This window comes from Amblyraja radiata, chromosome 14 (assembly GCF_010909765.2).
Source record: "Amblyraja radiata isolate CabotCenter1 chromosome 14, sAmbRad1.1.pri, whole genome shotgun sequence".
Lineage (NCBI taxonomy): Eukaryota > Metazoa > Chordata > Chondrichthyes > Rajiformes > Rajidae > Amblyraja > Amblyraja radiata.
This window is the reverse complement of record NC_045969.1, coordinates 44,592,962-44,610,501: the sequence shown is the minus strand read 5'-3', so window position 1 is coordinate 44,610,501 and position 17,540 is coordinate 44,592,962. Positions and strand designations below refer to the sequence as shown.

General features: G+C 40.1%; 1 protein-coding gene across 12 annotated transcripts in view; it reads left to right on the top strand.

Moving 5' to 3' along the window:
• Nucleotides 1-17,540, top strand: part of dmd (dystrophin) — a 1,663,772-nt gene that overhangs the window by 677,954 nt on the left and 968,278 nt on the right. For all 12 annotated transcript variants that reach the window (XM_033033201.1, XM_033033203.1, XM_033033205.1 and 9 more), the window contains 3 exons: nt 6,621-6,803; nt 7,801-7,935; nt 10,285-10,434. In XM_033033201.1, the coding sequence (XP_032889092.1) occupies nt 6,621-6,803; nt 7,801-7,935; nt 10,285-10,434 (468 nt within the window). The remainder of the gene's footprint in view (nt 1-6,620; nt 6,804-7,800; nt 7,936-10,284; nt 10,435-17,540) is intronic.

Here is a 17,540-nt window from a genome sequence, read left to right as displayed (position 1 = left end):
ATCTGACATGTTCCGTTTAAGTAGTTTGTGGTATCGCAGCCTTTTCAACTTTGTACATTTTCTTCTTCCTATTTATTAGATTTGCCCACAAAATTAATGCCAGGTTTAAACATCTACTGCCACAATATTATCTTTACGTGTTCTTGATTAGATTAATTTGCTTTATGCGAGGGAGTTTATTTTGGTAAACCTGCCAACAGCAATAATCTTTGTGCATTTGCGATAAATAGCTTTTATATCTTTGAGCCTTACCTGAACTTGCAACTATCAACCTTGCCAGTTGAGCTACAAACCAAATTGGGAAGATGCCCAGATAAAACAATATCAATATTTTTTGTGGTCTGCAGTTGTTTTTAATGTTTACAATCCCTTTGGGGATTCTAATCTGCACCTGTGACAGAACCCATTTTTTTCCCCCAATCCATTTGTCATGTAGATATTTGAAAAGTAAATTAATTTATGACATCACTTTGCTCCAATGAATTTTCAGTTGACTCATTTGAGAACCTTGGTATTTCGTAAGAGTTTTAGGTAATTTAAAGGGAACATATCCATTCAAACACATTTTACGTTTTCTTGATGGCCCTAAACATAAAACATAAGAGATTTTTCAAAATTAGATAAAACAAGCTGCTCTTCTGTAATCTTTACTTTACATCCTTCTCCATGATTGTCATTTTATGACCTGATTGTTTTTTCCATTCCACAATTCATTATTTTAATATTTTATTGTATTTGAACTACGCTGTTGTGATTTGGAGGGTTGCAAATTGGCAGCTTAATTTAGAATGTCATTATCTTTTTAATTAGGTTTTTCTTGAGCAAAGCGTTGAGACGCATGGTTTATCTGAAGCACCAAGTGTGTGCTCTTTTATGCTCGTATACTTAACCGTGATTCTTTGTTTATTATACGACTGGGTATACTGGGGATATAGCAACATCTGACAAGTAGGGGTGCTGGGAGGAGAATTACCATAGTAAGTGTTCAGGACCACCATGCACTTGTAAGAATGAAAGGCAAACAACAGCAAGATGAATCTTGGATGACAAATTATATTAAAGGTTTACTCAGATTTAAAAAAAAGAAAGATAAAGCAGGTGTAGGCGACTGGATTTGAGGAAGTCTCTAGAGGAACACAGAGTAAAGGAGAGAACTTTAAAAAATAAATTAGGAGCGCATAAAGTAGCAATGTTACAAAATTTTGAGATTAAAACAATCAAGTCTGTAATTTATCCCATCAGATAAAGCATAAAAAGAAGTTTAATTTGACACCTAATTCACTTTCATATCTCAAGTATTTAAAAAGTTATGGCCATTTTCATACTCGGAAATTAGCATCTTGTTCCCTATTGATTTTCTATGGACATAACAAAAAAGCTAGATCTAAACATCTATCCATTTCTTAATAAATGATTAACATTTTTAAATAGCCTAAGTGTCCAAATAATATTCATAAATAATTCACAATAAAACATGATTTTAAAATCTCATTTACATTAATTTATAGGCCAAATGGAAGGAATTTAGTGTTCAATTGCTGCAAATTAAAGTCCATTTTAAATCAGCTTTCTAGTGGGTTCCTGTGAACGCGCTGGTTTAGAACGTTCACATTGCGGTAGATTTGTGCCCTCAAATGCCCAGAAAAATACAGCGGGATATAATGGGCCCAAAATTAGCTACTCGCAATATTAAACTTTGTATAAAGGGATCTTAAGAAGCCCTTTTTAATGTAAAAATAAGCAGCCTACCTTCAATTGTTTGCTCTATGAGACCCTGACAGCTGCCGGTGGTCGCGGGTTTAGAGATTGATTTTTAAACTATTATAACTATTATACAAGGCCTTTAAAACTAATAATAGCTTTTGCGACGGGGTCTTCCAGCGATTTTTCGTTAATAATTATCTAGGCTGAACATCTTCGATTGGAACAGCCTAGAGAAAATCGCGTTTTAAACCCACCCCCCTCTAAACGGCGCCAAAATCGCGCACACCCGCAGCGACAGATTTTCAGCGACGCTTCAGGTAGGCTTTGCAACATACCTACATAAAGATGCCATGAAATATCCTTGGGAAATAAGATCAAGGAAAATCTGCATCTATGGCCATCAGGAGGGAGAAGTTAGCTGGGGATAGAGTGGGTTGTGTTAGGGAACAAAGGTGTGACTTTTGTGAGGAGCTAGCTTTTGTGGGTGAGGTCCTAAATGAATATATCACCAATAAGAAGGACATGGATGATAGTGAGTTCAGGGAAGGGTTCATGGTTAATCTGGACCCGTTCAATATTAAGAAGGAGGACATGTTAGTTGTCATGGGATGTATAAGAATTGACAGATCCATAGGTCTTGATAAAATCCATCCCAGGTGTCTGTGGGAAGCAAGGATGAAGATAGCTGCGACCGCTCCTTGTGTCAATTTTTGTATCCTTGTTAGCCACGGGTGAGGTGCCAGAAGAGCAAAGTATAATTTATCTTGTTCCATTAAATTAGAAGTGTACCTGGGATATGCCGGATAACTGCACACAGGTGAGCCTTTATCAGTGACAGAGACATTATTGGAGAACATTCTAAGGTATTAAGATTTAAGGTACACCTGGAAAGGTTCAGGGAAAGTCAGCAGGGAACTCTTGCCACACTAACGCGAGAATCTTTCTTGAGGAGAAGGTTGATGAAGGCAGGCTGGTAGAGTTAAGTAAGGAAGATTATTGGCCAAGTATTCACATACAAGGAATTTATATGTGCTCCGCCCACAAGTAACAACATGACATACAGTGACAGTTATGAATGACTCAGAAAACACTAAACATTAATAATAATAAAGCATTAATGATGGTTATAGAGTTCATGTAGACCTCAATGAGATCATATAGACTTCAATAAAGTGTATGACATGATCCCACATGGTAGTCTAATCCAGAAGATTAAAGCACATAAAATACATGGCAAACTAGTTAAACGGGTGCAAGATTGGCTTGGTGATAGTACGTAGAAGGACGTGGTGGAAGGATGGTTTTCTGCTGCAAATCTTCGACCATTGGTGTTGTGCAGTGATCATTGCGTGGCACTTATTGTCTGTGCTATAACGACTTGGATGTGAATGTAAGAGGTATCGTTCGTAAAGGTTGCAGATGACGGGAAAGTTGGTAGCATTGTGGAAGATGATAAAGGTTGTCTACAACTAAAGCAGAATATTGATCAGATGGGAAGTTGGGCAAATGTGGGGAGATGGAAATTTATTCTGATGCGTGCGAGGTGATGCATTTGGGAAGTCAAATAGGAGTTGAATACATGCAGTAAATAGTTGGGCAGTCAGCAAGGTTGATAAATTGATGTTCAAGTCCGTTGCTACCTGGGCGGCACTGTGGCGTAGCAGTAGCGTTGCAGCGCCAGAGACCCGGCTTTGATCCCGACTTATGGGTGCTGTCTGTACGGAGTTTGTACGTTCTCCCCATGACCCGCTTGGGGTGTTCTCCGAGATCTTCGGTTTCTTCCCACACTCCAAAGACGTACAGGTTTGTAGGTTTCCGGAGAGACTAACAGGTTTGTAGGTTGATTGGCATGGTATATGTAAATTATCCCTAGTCTGTGTAGGATAATGTAAATGTGCTGGGATTGCTGGCCGTTGCGGACTTGGTGGGCCGAAGGGCCTGTATCCACGCTGCATCTCTTAATTAAACTAGACTAAACTACCTGAAAATGGCAGTAAAGGTAGATTGGAATGTGAAGAATGAATATGGCACGCTTGCCTTATGAAGCCAGGGAATAGAATATAAACATTGGGATGACTTTGAATATTGTGTGCTCTTCTGATCACCACACTATAGGAATGATGTAGTTGATTTGGAGGGAATCCAGAGGTGATTGATGACAATATTGCCTGGGTTGGAGGAGTTCATTAATGGGGAGGGATTGGACAAGCTGGGATGTGGTCCCCTGCAGCAAAGGAGGCTAAGGATGGCCTGATAGAGATAATAATAGAATAGATAGATGTCGATTTGCAGAATCTTTCCCCCATGGCATGCGCATCAAAAGAGTTTTAAAGGGGAGTTGAGAACGTGTTTATTTACACAGAGAATGATTGATGTACGGTTCTTGTTGCCAGGTAAGGTGGTGGAATCAAATGTAATCACTTTATGTAAGAGACAATTTTACAGGAACTTGATGGGCACGGTATTGAAAGAAATGATGGCAAATAGGATTGGTATGGATGCACAATAAAGTCAGCATGGTCATGGTGGGATGACGGGCCCATTTCTGGATTGTGTGGCTTTTTTATTCTACCAGCACCATTGCAGCCAATGACTTCCAAATGTTTGAATGTTGACAAAACATTGTGTTAAAGACTGAAAATGCACCACCACCACTGACTTTAAAGAGATAGGAATGTGTTGGACATAATTCTATGCAATGTTCAGAACTAACATGAGTGCTGCCATTGTAAGAACTCAACGGTATGTATAATTTGGAGAGTAATGACCAATTGCTGCTTGTCATTGCTCAGTTTAAGCTAATGGTGATTGAGATAGTGTTATCTGGGCAACCGTGGGATCTCCTTATGAAATGACTTCTTCATTCTGAACAAACTATTGGATTCTTTTTATAAAATTCAGCAGTGACCAAAAACAAATATCGCTTTGATTACCAAAGAGAAGCAACACGTTGCTTAGTAACAGGATGATGAACAGCCAGAAGTCCATTATGTTTCCATGGCACTGTGGATTCTGTTACTGATCTACAAACGTTGTATTGTACACTATGCCTTAAATATATACTATGCCAGTGAGATGCATGTGATTTGTACAGATCTGTTCTGTAAAGATAGTTGGTAAATTTATAAGTGATTTTATGATTGATTTGTGGAGCACTTGATATTTGTTGAGTGCTTGCTTTGATTTCAGTCTCCTATTATCTCCAAATGTTTTTTGACATGTAGTTTCATTCCTGAGAAGTTTTCTTTAGTCAAAGGAAGATGTCATCACTTTACCTTGTGTCCTTTGGGAATATCAGGTGAACAATTGCTGCGAGCATTTGCAAAACTCCCTATTTGACTGGTGAGGCGATTTAAAACATGAAATCATTCATTTTAACTGGGTTAAAGTCTGTTTTAAAATAATACCTCCTGAGAAATTTCACATCGACATCAGATCAAATGGTTTCCCTAAATTTAGTTTGAGTTTAATTTAGAGATACTGCGTGGAAACAGGGCCTTCGGCCTAACGAGTCCGCACTGACCAACGATTCGCGCACATTAACTCTATCCTCCGCACACTAGGGATAATTTACATTTATACCAAGCCAATTAACTTACAAACCCGTACATCTTTAGAGTATGGGAGGAAACCAAAGATCTCGGAGAAAACCCACGCAGTCACGGGGAGAGCGTACAAACTCCGCACAGACAGCTCCCGTAGTCGGGATCGAACCCGGGTCTCTGCCGTTCGTAAGCGCTGTAAGGCAGCAACTCTACCGCTGTGCCACATTGTCACCCATTATTTCACATGATGCTTAGATTCCTCCCATGAAAACACAGAATGCTTGATACACTTATTAGCAGTTCAGGCTGATGAGGAACAATTAACATTTCATGTCTGAGACCCTTCGTCAGATCTTTCTCTGGCCAGAAATGATAACTGCTTCTCTCTCCACAGTTGCCGCCTGACCTGCTTTGTGCTCCGAGTATTATTTCGGATTCCCAGCACCTGCATTTTTTTTTTTGATTTGTACACCCATCTCAGGGTCTTTGATAGAATATGGTCTTAGTCAATAGAGTTGGGTGTGTTCGGGTGTAAATGTCCAGTCTTCCTTGGCTAGCTTAATGAAAATGGATATCCCCCCCATATTTAAAGACAGCATGACATGAACATTTATATTGAACTTCGATTCAATGTTGTCCAGTTACAAAAGATCACTCCCAACATGTAAGTTGTAACCCTTTTATAATAACTAAACATAGCTGCTGTATAAGACTACTATTCTTAATGATACTGAAGTGGTAGAAATTGTGTGTGAAAGCAGTTTCTAATTCTTTCCCAAACTGATACTTCAGGAAACTACATTTATTCAGATCTGGACGTGGCTTGCTTGTGGGGCAAAAGTAATGATAAAGTGGGGGAGATTAAACTGGATGTAGCTCTTCCCTATTTTTATTCAAACAGCTGCTTTAGGGACTCTGGTACTATTCCACAAAGTATCAGGCAGTTCCCATTAAATGCAGTATTAGTATCTTTTCATTACATATCCCTGGTGAGCAAAGTGAGTCCTAATCAAGCAACTGAAATAATGAATGTGGAGGTTTTTAGAAGTAATGGATCGATTGTCCAAAAATTACTCTGTTTCAATGCAACATTTTTGACAATTTCAGTTTTGAGTATTTTTTGGACAATCAACTTGATATTCTATGTAGCCTCTAATAATAGTTGTTGGACTTTATAGAGGCCTACAACCAACTGTTTTCCAGTAAATCCAGAACAAGCTTCTGAACACACAGTTGATCTGGAGTACAGTTTCTCCTGCAATATTGTGACGGAGGACGGGTTTTGAGAACAGAGGTACTCTGGCATGAACTTAACTGCAGTTTGTATAGGAAGCTCTCATTCATGTCATTTTCTTCTCTACCATTTCACAGCGAGCCAAGGAAGAAGTTACACAAAAGGAGATGAAGGTGAAGCTCCTGAGTGATGCCGTTAACAATTTCATAACAAAGGCCCCTCCTGCAGCCCATGAAGCTTTGAAGTCTGAGCTGGACATGCTGACGGGCAATTACCAACGGCTCTGTAGCAGGCTGAATAGAAAGTGCAAGACTCTTGAGGTTTGTCCATTAGATTACAATGGGATTTTATGTTTGAGTGGAGAGATACAGCATGGAAACAGGCCCTACGGCCCATCGAATCCACACCGGCCAGTGATCACCCACTCACACTTGTTCTATATTACCCTACTTTTTCATCCAAATTTACAGCCGCCAATTAACCTACAAACCTGCTTGTTTTTTTGGGGATGTGGGTTGAAATTGGAGCACCCGGAGGAAGTCCACAAGGTCACAGGGAGAGCATGCAAACTCCACAGGCAGCACCCGAGGTCAGGATTGAACCTGGATCCCTGGCGCTGTGAGGCAGCAGCTCAACCAGCTGCATCACTGAGCATGCCAGTAAAATATTGTGAACTAATTCTGCATGAAATAACGTGAAAGAAAGCACCGGTGGCACAACTTAGAGGAAACTCCACATGTTTTCAAAGGACTTACCTGCCTAATTTGTGGCATGTATGTATCTATTTCAAAGTTGACGAGAATGGTAGTCAGTGTATTATTGCTTGTATGAAATAGTCACAATGATGTTTATCAGATATTACAATGTGATCTATACCTTGTTGGATTTTTATTCTCATTACGATGCAAGTTGGGGAAAGGGAGGAGACTGGAAGCATGGGACAGTTGTGATACATTAATACATTAATCAAACCTTCCAGTCTGCAGTTTTAGATTTGGCGTGCTAAAAGCTTGGTGTATATGTCCCATAATATACAATCCCCTGTATTATCATAATGATGGCAAGTCTATGTATCTTTTAGTGCACCGAAGAGCGGAGACTTGACTTACTTGGAAGGTTCAAAGTGCAGATGTTTTTATCAACATAATATATTGCTTCTCTATGAACTGGTACTTCCGTTATAAAGAATATTCACATACACTTGGAACACACTCCACAATTCAATGACAGCATCCAAACATCTTGTTGATCGTCGTGCATAATAATGTTTAATTTTCTCTTCACTTCCAATCTTGAATCTCCTCCATTGATTCTCAGGAGGTGTGGTCATGTTGGTGTGAATTACTGTCTTATCTGGAGGCAGAAAATCTATGGCTTGATGAACTGGAGCTGAAACTCAAAGAAACAGAAAACCTACAGGGAGGTGCTGAAGAGATCTCTGAGGCACTTGATGTAAGTAATTGAACCTGCAGACTTGCATGAATCCTCCTTGTAGCATTCATTGAAAAATAATATGCAAAAGGTAAGCAGTTTCAAATGTCACATATATATTCAGGTTAGTGTTAAAATTTACCATGGTTTGCAACTCATTCCGATTTTAAGTAATATTGATTGATCCTTCAATTTATGTGGTAAAATATAAAAAATCTGACACTTTTTTCCAACCAATTGTGAGGAATTGTTTTGTTTCAATGCAGGCATTTCGTTTTTTTTTTTACAAAATTCACTCAATCTCGTCAATATGAACCTCATAAATCAGAGAAACATTTAATTTAATATTTAAATAATTCAGGTCCCATTATGCTTTAAAAAAACTGCAAGAAAAAAAAGAATGAATATATTTTTAAAGTCCAGATGCTGGAAATTTCTGACGCTCCCTCGCCCTCTCTCTCACTCTCACTCTCTCTCTCTCTCACACCCTCACCCTCACTCTCACCCTCTCTCACTCCCTCGCCTTCTCTTTCACTCTCTCGCCCTCTCTCACTCCCTCCGCTTCTCCAACTCCCTCAGTCTCTCTCTCACTCACCCTCCCTCTCCCTCTCGCCCTCTCTCACACTCCCTCTCACTCACTCTCCTTCTCACTCCCTTGCCCTCTCTCACTCCCTTACCCTCTCTCTCACTCTCACTCTCTCGCCCTCTCTCTCTCTCTCATTCCCTTGCTCTCTCTTACTCCCTTGCCCCTCTCTCCTCTTACACACTCACATGCTCGCACTATCTTGCATGCGCTCTTCCACTCTTTTTCTCACAGTCTCACACACATGGACCATCCTTCACCCAGTAATCCCTCTCTTACATTAATATAGGTTAATTATATTACATTAATTATATTACATTGGTATATAACTGCACTCATTCCCTTGAGTACAATAAAAGCAGAACATGCTGCAGATTCTGGGCAAGTCAGGCCACATCTGTGGGAACTGAAGGGTTACCACTTTCACTGACACCCCTTGACTTCTATCTGAACCTGAGACCACCCTCACAAAACAACTAAACTACACTGATCTCAGCTTACATGAGAGTTATAAACTCTACAAAAGCTGGTTGTGTATTAAATAGCATGAAGCTGTTGATTTGTCATGAAAGGACACATGATTGCAATGGGATCAATGTCTTGGTTGTGGAAATATCTTGGGAGCTGTTGGAAAGGAACTGCAGATGCTGTAATCGAGAAAAACACAGAGTGCTGGAGGTACTCAAGGGATCAGGCAGCATCTGTGGGGGAAATCTGGCATGACCCAGTGAGTTCCTCCAGCACTTTGTGTTTTAGGAGCTTTTGAGTTAAATTGAGATGTTAGACAAGTAGCCCAGTGGCCCTCTCACCGATATGAAGCAGTGTAACCTCCCTTGCATCTTCCACAATGCAATTCAATCTCCCACAAAACCCCTCTGAAAAGTAGTTCTAGTTCATTTGGCCAACTGTTACAAATGGCAGATGCATGGGTGGAAAATGAAATTGAAAGTTATCTTCTGAATCATCTACACAATTGTTTCCTGTTTATAAAGTCTGTGCCCTTGAGGGAATAATTTGGAACATTTGTACCTTTACTGTTCTTGCAAATATTGCTCACAACAGTATCTCTTTAATGTCAAAAGCAAGGTGTTGACAAGCACGCTATGTTGCTACGCTGCGCATCATTTACACCTTTGAAAATAGTTATGGCAAGCAACAGTACATATTGTGATTTTGAATATAGATGCGCTGTTTCATTAATTATTCATAGCCTAAGGTGACCTGTAATCAGCAGGTAAAACTGTAGTGATTACTAAAACATTTATGTATAAAAAAATGAACCAAAAATGCATAATTTCTTGCCAACCGAAGATAACATTGTGCAATTACTTGTCAAAGCCCAGAGCTACACATTTTTATACACAGGCAGATAGATATGACAAGTTAACTGAATTTGCTCTGACACACTCAGGTACATGAGGTCTACACATTGATGGGAGTAGGGTTATTTTCCAAATTGCAAAAATGTGCTTTGTTTATGTGGATAGACACATGCAAGGTATTCTATTTCCTTTTATCTTGCTGTGAAGAAAGATTGGATATTAATAGAACTTGAGTCGTATGGTGCAGTGACACTTTATTATGCACCTTTTCCATTTGAAATGTTTTGCCAGTCGGATTATTTATAACTTGATGTCAGTGCTTATAAAATATTGGAAGTTGATAATGTGGCCTGATGCCATTTGTGGTGGCCTTGCACCAGATTGTAATGTAAATATAAACATGAGGCACCTGATTAATGCCAGACTTCAAAATAATTTCCTTCCATTGCTTTGGATTTGTTTCAGTCCCTGGAAAGCGTTATGCGTCACCCTGATGATAATCAAAATCAAATCCGTGAGCTGGCTCAGACACTGACTGATGGGGAGATTCTGGATGAGCTGATCAACGAAAAGTTGGAAACATTCAACACTCGATGGGAGGAACTGTTGCAACAGGTGAGACAGATATACAGTGCTCAGTCGGACAATTTTGTAATCGTTGTGTCGGGAGGAACTGCGGATGCTGATTTGCACTGAAGACATTTTCTATATTTCCTTATCGTCTGCTTAGATCTGTCATTTTCACACCTTACCCCTCCATATCTCTAGACTCCCTCTCCACCGGCTCTCAGTCTGCCAAAGGGTCTCGTCCCGAAAGGTCATCCATTCCTTCTCTCCAGAGCGCTGCCTTATTCCTGCTGAGTTACTCCAGCATTTTGTGTCTAATTTTGTACCTTTGATTGCCTGATGAAATCTAATGTTCATGTTTTTGTAAAGATTTAGTGGCAGTGGGTCAGAATCAAGCAAAACCTGCTATGTCCGATTTTATTTCCTGAATTATTTCTGCACTTCCCTGGGATAACAGTACGGTGTGGATTGTGAACATATGGAAGATCGCTCCTAACAACTTCAGGCCAGGGAATGTCTTTAGGATTCTGAATTGCAGTTTCCTTTACTACATTTCTAATCTATGCTAGGTGCAAGTGTTATTGTCATCTGTACATTAGATGGAGAATAAAAAATTGGTTGTATTCAGAATTGTTCACTTGCTTAAAAGATTAAGTTGAGTTGAAAGGGCTTATTGTCCTAAGGCATTGAGAGCTGGCCTTGTGAAGTTGCCTTTGCATGGAGGTAATTAGTTCCTGTGTGGTTTTGTGCCTCGTCTATTACGTGTGCATCAGAGTTCTTCTGCTACCATATTCTCTTAATTAGTTTGCAAACCTTTCATGAGTCTATTTAATGGATAAATCAATTCTCTTGATTAGTGCTTTAAATAGACACAAGGTTAAAGTGGAATTCTGGATGTCTTCTCTCCTATTTGATGTTGCAATTCTATTGTAAAGTCACCCCCCCCCCCCCAGAGTGCATGACCCCAATGCTGAGTTGAACAACTTTTATGATTAACTTTCTTGGCGTAATATGGAACACAACCAAACGAATGGAAGTGCAGTCATGGTATTACAGTCGGCACATCTTTGTTTTTTACAGTGGGTCTACATTTCATAACTTTCCAATTTGGCAGAGGCGAGACAGTTTTGTTCTGTATTCCTTGAAGTTTGGTAGAATGAGGGGTGACGTTATTAAAATGTGTACATTTTTAAGGGGTCTTGACAGAATAGCTGTTGAGATGTTTTCACTCGTGGGAGAGCCATGAGCAAGGAGCTATATTGACAACATAACATGCCGGTCATTTAAAACTGAGTGCACAAAGGTTTCTTCTCTCAGACAAAGTTTCTTCTCTTCCTCTGTCCCTGAGGGAGGCTGATTGGCTATATTTAAGATGGAGATGGATAAATATGTGGAAGATCGGTGAATTGAGATTTATGTGGCTCTGGAACAGAGGAGGAATTGAGGGCAGTGGAGATTAATCGGGATCCAGTTGAATGGCCAAGCAAACTTTCACTCTGATTGTATTGTGTTCTTGTGTTTGCCGTTGTCAGTCTCTCCATTTTGTTGAGTCACTCTCAAAACAATTAAAAATAATGCCCCATATTATTGATAGCTTTTGCAATAGTGGATCTCAGAATATATTTTGCTGATGCAGCTTGAACATTTTTGTGACATAGCAATGCATTGCACAGAAAGAGTTTACCTTCAGCACCAATCATTGTGAATAAGATGCCTTCATCTCATTGATTTGAGCTAAATTTAAAACCAGCTTTCATGCACAAAGCCCTTGTTCTTAGATTTGTAATCTTTCATATTCTATTTTGTTGTAGACGAGTTGCAGTATTTTGAGCTAAATTAAAGGAGGCCTGTTTGCTCCCAGTAGACAGTTTATTATCAAGTTTGCAAAAGTTATCCTTTACTTCATGTCAATTGCTTGACAATGTTTGACTTGATCCTCATGGCCACGTGAATTAATGATGCATACAGAGCAGTGGGGTGCTGATTCTGTAGAATGATCTGCCAACCTATTGACAGCAGTGTGTGCAAATGAACACGAACTCGCAGTAACTTTAATTCAGAGATACAGCACGGAAACGAGCCCTTAGGCTCACCGAGTTCGCACCAACCAATGATCACCCCATACACTAGCACTATCCTACACACTCGGGACAATTTTACAAATCTACCGAAGTCAATTAACCTACAAGCCTCTACATCTTTGGAGTGTGTGAGGAAACTGGTGTACCATGAGAAAGCCCACACGGTCACAGGGAGAACGTACAAACTCCATACAGACAGCACCTGTAGTCAGGATCAAACCTGGGTCTCAGACACTTTAAGGCAGCTACTCTACCGCTGCGCCACCATTGCCGCCGCTGTTGTCAAATTTAGAGCAAGTTTAAAACTTGTAGTCTTCTGACTTAGCGTGGTTTATGTTTGTGGCAGGTTAAATTCTGGCAATTTTTTTAGACTATTTTCTCCGTGGTGAACTGCACCTTTCCTTTGAACATGTACATTTTGTTGCATTGGTTTTTTTTTGACATTTAAATTTTGAATGGCAAGATATTTGACAAGAATATGCACTATTATTGTTTATTTATTTGTTTTGTTTTTCATATACTGACCATTTTTTTGGTTATTTATTGTGGGTTTTACAGAGTATCATGTTTACATATCTGTTGTGCTACTGCGTGTAACAATTTCATTGTTCCGTCGGGACATGTGACAATAAGACACTCTTGACTATTTGCTTTGTATCCCCTCCGAAAATGCACATATTATTAAACTAACTCTAACTTAGTTTAAGTGACTTGTGTGAGACATTTTCCATTTTTACCATTTACAATCAGCAGAGTGATCTCCCAGACTAACTGTGGTTTTCCTCTTTACTGAAGCATGGAGGATAATTTTTAATTTTCACAGGTGGTAGTTTTTTAGGAAAAGTAATGGGATGGTGGATTGACCACCTGTTATCTTTCCACCTCTCAAAATCATTGGAAAGAAAAATTCAAGGAGGGGATATATAAATGGAGTTCTGTTACCAGTCAAGGTGTTTCTTGTAACTGAAGTTTATTTACCTGTAGGTGGCATGGTTAGCAAGTTTACGGATGCCACCAAAATTACTGGTGTAGTGGACAGTGAAGATCGGTATTTTAGATTGCAACAGGGTCTGGAACAACAGAGAAAGTTGGTCAAGGAATGGTGGAAGGAATTTAATTTGGACAAGTGCATTTTGTTCAGTTAAACCAGGGCAGGCCTCGCACAGTTAAAGACAGTTAAAGAATGGTGTGGGACAGAGAGACCTTGTGGTATAAGTATATAGTTTCCTGAAAGTGGTGACACATGTAGACAGGGTGGTCTCCTTCTTCTTCTTGCGTATGGCGTGCACAGCCTAAAGTTGTAGGACAACTTGTTCCATTTGGCCTTATTTGATTGTGCACGCCGGGTTGATTGCATTCGTCAAAACAGGGCGGACCACGTGAAGGTTGTGATCTTCCACCCCAAGACAGGGTAGTGATGAAGACATTTGGCTTTCTTGCCTTCATTGGTTAGGTCACTGGGTGCAAGAATTCTAATGTAATGTTGCAGCTATATAAGATGAGACCACACTTGGAGCATTGTGTACAGTTCTGGTCGACAAGCTGAAGGAAGGATGGCATTAATTTGGGAAAGGTGCAGGAAAGATTCACAACATTGTTACCAGGACTGAAGAGCTTGAGATGTAAGGATTGGATAGCCTAGGCCTGAAGAGTAGGGAAATAAAGGGTGACCTTAAAGAGGTTTATAAAATCATGAGAGGCATAGATAAGGTGAATGGTCACAATATTTTCTTGCAGAATAGGAGAGTCTAAAACTATTGAGTACAGACTTAGGGCAAGTTTAAAGAAGGCTTGAAGGTAACTTTTTCACACTTTTGCCAGGGTTGACATATAGAGACGTCTTTCAATTATCTTTCCTTTCATCACTCTTTGTATTTGACTGTAGATTGCCTGAAGCAGTATAGAATCTCACTCTGTAACAGTTTGAAGGTCCTAACATCACGATGGAGGGTCCTTCTCATGCTGTTTTGGAACAAGGCATTGAGTTGTACAGGTTGAAGTGTGCACAAAGGGTCCCCCACCGATGACTTCAACTCCGAGGCATTACAATACTTAGTGAAATCAGAGGCCAGTTAGGTGTTAGTATGTAAATATGTGTCGGAAGGAATTGCAGATGCTGGTTTAAACCGAAGGTAGACACAAAAAGCTGGAGTGACTCAGTGGGTCAGACAGCATCTCTGGAGAAAAGGTATCGGTGATGTTTTGGGTTGAGATTCCAAGTCTGAAGAAGGGTCTCAAACTGAAACGTCATCTATTCCTTTTCTCCAGAGATGCTGCCTGAACCGTTGAGTTATTCCAGCTTTTTGTGTCTATCTTAAGTACATAAATATCTCTCTTGGTAATGTTTTATCAGGCTCTAGAATACAATTTTGCAATAAAGACCTTATTTAAGCTTTATAATGAGTGTAGTTAAACAAATACAGCATGGAAACAGGCCCTTCAGCCCAGTGGCTGCACTAGATGTTCACACTAGTTCAATGTTATCCCTCTTTCCCATTCCCCACACACTAGGAGCAATTTACAGAGGCCAATTAACCTACAGACCCTCATCTTTGGGGTGGAGGAGCAAACATATGCATCACGGGAAGGTCATGCAAACTCCTCACAGAAAGCACCTGAGATTAGGATTGAACCTGGGTCTCTTGAGTAGTGAGGCAGCAGCTCTACCAGCTGCACCACTGTGACACCATTCTTTGTAGAAGAATTGTTGAGTTCATTTTCTTTCTCTAAAGCTGTTTATTTTTTATCAGTGTATAAGGAAGTAACATAGCAAAAGGTTCAGGGGAAAACATGTACCTGTATTTCAAAAATAATTACTGCCAATTAAAATGATTGCACTGTTTGCTAATCATCTCCTGTGTTTGGTGCTCATCTGAATAAAGATATGTTGTTTCATTTATTCATTAAGTGTTGTTACCCTTGTGAGTTAAGAGGCTGTCCCACTTGGGTGACCTAATTGGCGAGTTTAGAAGAGTGAAAAAATGACATGTTGAAGACCTCCTTCGACTATGTCGAAGACCTCCTTTGACCTCTTTCGACTATGTTGAAGACCAGCTTCGACTAGCTATGACTAACTTCGGGAAAATTGGACACCGAATAGTGGAGAGTGAAGACGACCTCCTTCGACCTCCCTTCGACTATGATGAAGACTATCTACGACTACCTTCGACTACCCTCGCTTACCTACGACTAACATGCTGACCTAATACAACCAATTACGACCTACGACGACTAAATCTACGAGTAAAATAAGTATTGATTTTTTCCATGGCGACCTTTTTTTACTCGCGGGCTTTTAGTTAACATATTTTTAAAAACGCCGTGACCTAGCTGAGGCCTCGAATACACGGGGACCACTCTCGAGCATGAAGGAGAGTTACAAATACCTCCTAAGACCTTGTGTCGACCATGCTGCGAGTATGAGTCGAGGGCAAACTCGCCAGAACTCGCGGATTAGGTCGTCCAAGAAGGACAGCCCCTTTAGGCCATCATTTATTGCCTATCCGTAACTGCTATTCAGATGTTGAGAAAGCTGTTGTTTCAGCTCAGCTCATTTTATAAAGGGTGAAACAATCCACTCTGCTGCTGGATTATCACGCGGTCATTGAGGTGAATCTCTGTCCCGTTAACTTTATGCTGCTAACTACACGTGAACTCAAATGTCAACAAATATTGGGCCTTTTCTATTCTTGCAAGGTATTCGACATTATACAAGATAACTGAACGTCTGACTCGTGTCATGATGCTTCGTGGCTAGAATCACCGTGGAACGAGAGGGCTGAGTACAGCAAAATGAAATGCGGAACTAAATCATCTAATTCAATAGTCAGTCCTGTTCAAATTCGAAGGCCTCGGAATTAATATGTGAGAAATTGCTTAGTGCACAGAAGTTGGTAATCCTGCAGCACATAAAATCAATTTTGCTTGCATATACTGAGAAATGTCATCCCTTAAGTGCTTTTGATGGAATATTGGATTAACAAAATCAGAATTCCCAATTCTTTTTCCCAGTAAAAGAAAATCAAGCAAGCACCACAACAAAATCTGTTTAACTTATTTTGTGCCTGGCAAAGAAATAGAAACTTCATTATTTATGATGAAGTTTGTTTTGTCAGTCTTTGTAGGATCTAAGATGGTTTGCTGGGTGAATTCTTGATTTGTGAGCAATTGTGAACTTCATCTGGTCAACTTAATCAGACGGATGTTCCTCAGGCATTGTTTTCTGGATTTTGAAGGAAAACATGCTTGAAGTGCAGATGTGAAAAACATCAGTGCCACATTTCTGCGTTCCTTGCATACTTGTGTTTGTGGCATTAGTATTTAAGAAAGAAAGTAGGGACACTGGTTCCCTCTTTGTTTGTGCACAGTGTGTATCTCCTTTGCTACAACGAGCAGACATTCTGGCTAAAAGCTGTGTGAGGTTGTTATTCCAAGATGTCCCAGCAGAACTGAGACCAGGTGTCTGAGAGCAGGCGATTGGCAAGCAAATGTCTTTGTGGAATTGTTGAAGTCTCCTTGCATCATTTTGCTGATGATTGGAAGGAGCCTGACAGTCCAAAGTTTATCAGTGTTAAATTTATCCTGGCGACAGTAATCAACGGCAATGGTGGTGGTATTCCTGCAGACATTCCACTTCCCTCGTCAAAATGTTTCCATAAAGATTTGACGTGAACATTCACCAAGCAATCTAAAGATTACCAACAAATATCGTCTATTCACTGCTGTTCACCTTGGACTCAATTGGAATTATTCAGTTCCAGACTGAACAACAACTTTGTAGGAAGGAACTGCGGATGCTGGTTTAAACCGAAGATAGACACAAAATGCTGGAGTAGCTCAGCGGGACAGGCAGCATCTCTGGAGAGAGGAATGGGTGACAGCCCGAAACGTCACCCATTCTTTCTCTCCAGAGATGCTGCCTGTCCCGCTGAGTTACTCCAACATTTTGAATCTATCTTGAACAACAGCTCGAGTGCAGATAAAGATGCGTGTTGAACACCAAAGAAGACGTGGTAGCAGTTCTAACGCCAAGGTTATTAATGATCAAATCTGGCATCAGAATTGCCTGCAAAA